General features: G+C 31.4%; 1 protein-coding gene across 1 annotated transcript in view; it reads right to left on the reverse strand.

The window, feature by feature from the left end:
- KrT95D (phosphofurin acidic cluster sorting protein KrT95D) overlaps positions 1–6776 on the reverse strand; it is a 52630-nt gene that overhangs the window by 9643 nt on the left and 36211 nt on the right. Inside the window, exon 8 of the mRNA XM_014426890.2 lies at positions 2647–2817. Coding sequence (XP_014282376.1) covers positions 2647–2817 — 171 coding nt within the window. The remainder of the gene's footprint in view (positions 1–2646; positions 2818–6776) is intronic.

The following is a 6776-nucleotide window of genomic DNA, read 5'->3' on the forward strand; positions in this document are numbered from 1 at the left end:
TATATATAAATTATTAATATTAAACTTCTTGTTAGTAATAGAGGTTATATAATAAGATTAAAGATACTAAGATTCTGGAATAATTACTAGTAGTGTATTAATAAAACACTCAAGTAATAAAAATACCATTGAAATCTGTGTTTTAAGGTTTATTATTGAAAATAAAGCACTCAGAGAGATGAGCTTCCGTTTAGTTTCACTATATCCATAGTATGATCCACTGGTTTTCTTGAGTTTCCATGTTCTGTCTTAAACATTTTTTCGAATTCTTGAAGATAAAATATTCTATTAATACCATTTCTTCAAATGGCCGAACAGTAATCAATATGTGTCCTATTGAGCTTCTTTTACATTTTTATTTTGTCCAGGCAATTATAATTCTAAAATGTTCACAATGAAACATGAGTAATAATTACTTTAATTTATCTTTCTGTCACTGGCTTGTAGCAGATATTGAATTTATACTAGCTTCTTAATATTCATGAAATATCTATTCTTATAGAGAGTTAAGTCTTTAATCTGCTGTAGATGCAATAGATTCCAGAGCTGATTTTCATGCTCTATAAAGAGCTTATGTCATAAATAATGAATATTATACATAGTTGTACACCCAGTTGTTTTATAGAATTATGAAGGAGAAATATATTCAAATAATTTTGACTTCATTTTTAAATCTAAGAGTAAACACAATTTCAAGTAACCTTACTAGATCCTAGTGCTTAAAGAAAGTTCTTAATATACTTATATGTATATAATTATGTTTAATTAACTTATATGTACATAATAATCACATTAATAAAAAGTTTTCTCTGCAAAATGGCTTATAAAAAACACTATTTATACAGTTTGTTATACTAACAAGTGATATTGCTATTATTGAAATAAAAATATAGCCATTCTTCGTATCACCATTTACCAGATTTTCTAAATTGATTGAGTTATTGCCTCCTTCCTTTCTTTAATAATGCTGTTAGTGCACCTTAAATATTTTCATCATCTAATCCAGTCATTACCCACTTTTTTTTTTTTGGTGGAGGAATCGTTTTAGGAATAGTAGCAAAAAAGCATAACCCTTTTGGTTTAAGTAAGTAAATGGAGAAACCCCTACATTATCATTTGAAACAAATATAATGCCAAATGTCATCTTTTCACCAAAAGCTGAGAAAGGTAGAGATATATACATATAACCTGTGTCAAATTTAAGAAAATTTGAGATGACAATGTTAAAAACTGTGTTAATCTGATGTAGAATGACCCAATCCTTAAGTATTTCATTGAACCTCTGGAAGAGGCTCGATGAGCCCCAGATTTAATCCATTCGAAACAAATAAATGAAAATACACTCTAATACCTAAGTCAGAAGAATTCTAGACTAAGACTGAAAAGTTCAGGAGCTTTAGGGTTACATAATTATCAAATAACCTCAAAAAAGAAAAAAAAATGTAAATAAATAAAAGTTATGACTTAAAAATTACTCTATATAATATCCTTTCTTTTTGATCCAACTTTTTTCAAGAATGTTATAGCATCTCATTCCAGCTAAATGGACGGCCAAGCAGTGTTCTAATATCAAAATAAACTGAGTATGATATATTGTGCGGGTCATGTGCAATTCTTATCTCTCAATCAAGCTTCACCATCTTTGACTAGACAATAAGCATTCCTCAAAAATAACTTTATGCTTCTGTAGCATCAGTCAGTATAATACAATAAATGTAAAATTTTCAAATAATGTACCTCACATAACATTAGTTAACACCATACATATAGCATAATGTATATGCAATTAGTAACAGTTTCTGAAAAAAAAAAAAATCATGATCAGGAATTTAAAAGACGTACCTTTAAAAGAGCTGATGTGATGCAATCTCAGTTGTTATACATTGTTCTTTAGATGATACATTGAAAAGACTTCATTCAATGCAACTGCCTTGACTATGTCATTTATTGATTAGAAAGTAAGATGCCTAATAGATATGTTCTAATCTCTATACTATGCGTATTCCATAATGCATAACAAGAATTGATGAAGATAAGGTAAAAGGACAAACTAATAAATTAGACCAACCAATGTATTTTCTTCTTAAAGAAAACAAACATAGGATATAAATGAGAGATATTACCCATCCCATTACAGAGTCTAGAAATAAATTATCATTTTAATAATACTTCCAACAGAGCAAATAACCCTAAAAACTATTATAAACTTTTAATAATCAAAAAGCCATTTTAAGAACTGATATTTTTAATGTTGAAGGATTATAGATACGAATGTGACTTAGTGTACTTTCTTATTATTGTTTTTTTTTTTAGTGTAAGAAGTCACTCAATGCTGATAATGGCATAATTTTGAGATCAGTTCATCCCTTTCCTAGTTTTAAGAACTATCCACTATAGTTGTGTATCAGTCAACATTCGTATGCCCCAAAATGTAATGAAAAATCTTTTCATAATTAAAGAAACCTAGGGCACACTAAATAGAGATCCTTTAACTACTCGAAGAAACTGCCATCAATAAACTTTTCTTTCCGGTTGAAAGTTTGACTAGGGTCCAGAATAATACCATCATATTAAGACTATACCATGGTATATTATAATATGGTATATAATTGGAATATACCATAATAAGACCTCAAGTAACATTACCTGGCGTACTGACAGAGTCATGCAAGAGAGACCGACTAGATGACGAGAAAAAAGGTCTTAATGATGGTTTTGGTGTAGAAGTAATGCTTAATGTATCCACTTCAGGGCCCGAATCACTTAAATCAAACTCATCAAATAAATCTGCTATGTCTGCAGGATCCATATCACCACCTAAATAAAATAATAATTAAAAAGACAACAATTCATCAGATCCATTATATATAAATGTATATCATAAAGAAAAATCATATAATTTAAGAGGAACATTTAATTGAAGTTTGAACGTGCTTTCAAAGTTTGGAAGTTCAGAGCAGCCATGCTTTCATTGGATAGAAGTCCCATGCTAGATCATGCAAAAAGGTAGTGCTTAGGTAGTTCATAAAGAAGATATATCTTCATCAGTATCTTTAAATAAATCTTGAAACTTAAGTCATATTAACAAGTAAAGTTTACTAGGTACTAAAAAACTAGAATTATTATTTAAATACAATGATTATTAAAGAAACATTGCATTCCCATTAATTAAATATTTTTCAAATCTTTAATAAAAAAAAAATACCTACAGAAAATAACTCATTTCTTTATATAAACATTTAGCAAACCTCAAACAACAGAATTAGCTAGTGTTTATTCACAAAAAATAATAAAATTTGCTTATTTAAATTAAATCCTCATGAACATAATACACACTTCTATTTTTATTTTTACCTTTTCTGCTACTAATCAATACTTAGTCAATTATATCAATTATATATTATAATCAATTAGTTCAGTTTCCTGATATTGTTTACATAGATGAGTATGCTTACTTAGCTCCCCATCTTTTTCAATAAGGACCAACTAATGCTTGGCAGTATTAATAATCATTTTATTATTATTATTAGAAAGATGGTATAAAAAGTAATATTTATTTAATGCTATTGATAAAACCGATTTGAAAAAGGGTAGCTTTGTTGGAATTCCTGAAAATTGTTCTCCTTAGAACTCAATAAACTTTCCCGATGGAGTAGACTTTCAGTTGACACTAGAACTGATAAGTAGAGACTGGTTTTTAGTGCAAATGCATCTTTTCTTTTCTAACTTCAAATTCATTCAAACCTTGACAGCAATTTGAATCATGAAAAGGATGTTTAACTAGGAAATTATTATTTCATTAACAAATGTGTATTCAATTGATGAAACAATAAAATAAATAATGTCACAAAACTAACAATTATATTTAACAATATTCAGTTAAATGATACACAATACAAGCTCTATTTTTCCTATCTCAGCCACTAGTTCTAGTTCGGGATAATTCTTGTGACCTGCAAAAGGTGGAGGCCAACTGAAATTCCTCTAAAGCATCAGGGTAGTAAAAAAAAAAATAAATGATTGGATTTCCATGTTATTGCATATTTTATTCCAATGTGCATCATATTTTTAAACTATTATATATCCAATTCATAATCTATGAAATAATATAGCATGAATTTAAATACATATTTCGGAGTTCTTACTGCACTTTTTTTTTGTTTTTTTTACTGCACAAAAATCCAGTCTCCACTGATATATAATTTAAATGAATGTTTCTTATATTGATTCAAAATTTGTAAATATGGAAACAGTAAAATATTTGTCAATAACTATAATTTCTTTTTTTTTTTAATTTATATATATTACTGCACTTAATGTTATGGACGAATAAGATATTAGGGTTTTGTTAACCAGAAATGTATTTAATCATCTTCAAAACACAAGCAGACAGAACAAAAACCATGACACAAGAAAACAGAACAAAAACCACAAGACACAAGAACACAGAACCAAAACCAATTATATGATTTTTGGATGATTAATTGTGATGGGTACACTCCCTTCATGTGCTTCTGGCTTATTTTATCAAATTTATTAGCTGTTTAGTCAGAGTTATATGATTGGCAGAAATGCTTTAATGTTAAATGAGGTATAAACCAATGTTTGAGTTGGTCTCAAACAGTTTACATGAGGCAACTGTACAACCTTTCCATTTAGAGGAAAAACATTTTCTGGCAGCTGCCCAAAATCAATACTGCTAAAAATCAAAGAAAAAATCATGCAAGGGGACAGTGGATGCGCACTAGAAACCCTGTTCACAAAAAGAAATGGAATGTTTAAAATAATTTGCAGATATATGTATTAGGCATAGGTTCCTGGTTTATGAGGAATACCACATAAGGCAAAGAGAGGAGAACATCGTCACCAGAGAAAGAAGATATAAAAGGAAAGAAAAGAACTGGGGAAATGAAAATGTTAAGAGCAGAAAAAAAATTCCAGGTATTTTACCACCCAAGCTGAAAACCGTTTACCCAAGACAGTTAGCCAACCTGATTAAAAACCCCCTTACCAACAAGATATAAGTGTTAACCCAGTCTTTAGCCTCTATTCAACCACTCTCACAACCGCTATCAAAACAGGCCTAGAAGAAATTGGCCACAATGTAAGGAATATATCAGGGATTTAACATCCCACTGAAAAATATCCTCTACCATTATTTCGTATTGATTTAGAGCAAGCCCAAAATAATTCTGATATATTTCTGGTTGCAAGGATGGATCATCAAAATTGAGCAGCCTAAACGAAAACTGATTATTGTGCAGTGCACTCAAAACTTAGGGCATAAAAAGACCTACTGCCATCACCAGGCCAGTTGTGTCAAATGTGCTGGCCCTCACACTACTAATACCTGCCAGAAACCACGGGATGAACTGACAAAATGTGTGCTATGTAAAAAAGGCCACCCAGCAAGCTACAGAAGCTGTGAAGTCTATACAAGCAGAGATCTCATTTCATGACATCAAAAGGCCTAGATCAAACTCACATCATACCGCCTGAAACCCAAAATTAGGAAATTTTCCCAAACTTAGAGAAAACATCAATCAGTTCAGGTCATCGAATTGGAGCTTTCTATTTCAAAAACCTTGGATCGATCTCATCAAGACTCAAGCCGGACATACTCCGAGATCACTAACAAGAATCAACAGTGTCCACGTCAGGCGCCTCAGACTTCTCACCAAATGGCAAGACTATCGGAATATATAATCAACAGATTGGAAAAAAAAGAGACATAGCCTGGTAGCGTTCTTGAATTTCCAACAGGCGTTCGATGAGGTCTGGCATCGAGGTTTCCTATATAAACTAAAGAAAGTAGACACTCCAAAACACCTATACAATACTCTGAGCTCATTCCTCAATGGTAGAACATTTTCTGTCAGAATAAATAACCAAAATTCTACCCTTAGACAAATCCATGCCAGTACTCCACAAGATTCAGTCCTTTCTCTCATTCTGTTTAACTTCTTCATGACATCATCCAGTCTACACACACCTCCATAGCAACGTTCGCTGATGATACAGCTGTGTTCTCTCAACATGACATAATAATTGCTAGAAACACTTTGCAAAGTCACCTTAATGATCTAGAACAATATTTCACTAAATGGATGATTAGTTTGACATTGAAAAATGTAATTCAAAATTTTTTACTCTCCGACACCCACCGGAACTAATCCTCAAAGGTAAAAATGTGAAATGGAATCCTGCCAGTGAAACAGTAAGATATCAAGGAATTCACCTAGATCGCCGCCATACCTGGAATCACCATATCAACATCAAACTAACTCAAACCTACACAAGGTTAGCAATGCTATATCCCATCCTAAACAGAAATTCCAAAGTAAAATCAGAAACAACTTTCATTATATTTAAAACAATTCTCAGGCCACAGCTGATGTACGGCTGTGAAGTCTGGGAAGCATTATCCTTTACGAAAAGGAAAAAATTACAATCTTTTCAAAATAAAGTCCTAAGAATTGCAATAATTGCTCCTTGGTACATAAGAAATAGCCAATTGCATCGGGAATTACAAATGGAGTCAATAGAGAATTACATCAAAAAACAGTTCATGAAGTTCCACTACCAGTTGCCAACAGTTAAATGAGCAGTGACCTGGGACCAATAACATGGGAAACCCAACCTCAACCCGAAGACTGAAGCCCAGGCTGCTGCAAGACATTCTGTTATAAATTTTATATTTATTATGAGGAGAAGATGGTTGGGGGTGCGGTCAATGAAAAACACAAATAAGTACGATTAACTTATTTTAATGTGCC

The sequence above is a fragment of the Halyomorpha halys genome, unplaced genomic scaffold, assembly GCF_000696795.3.
Source record: "Halyomorpha halys isolate HHAL.00 unplaced genomic scaffold, Hhal_1.1 Scaffold601.1, whole genome shotgun sequence".
Classification (NCBI taxonomy): Eukaryota; Metazoa; Arthropoda; class Insecta; order Hemiptera; family Pentatomidae; genus Halyomorpha; species Halyomorpha halys.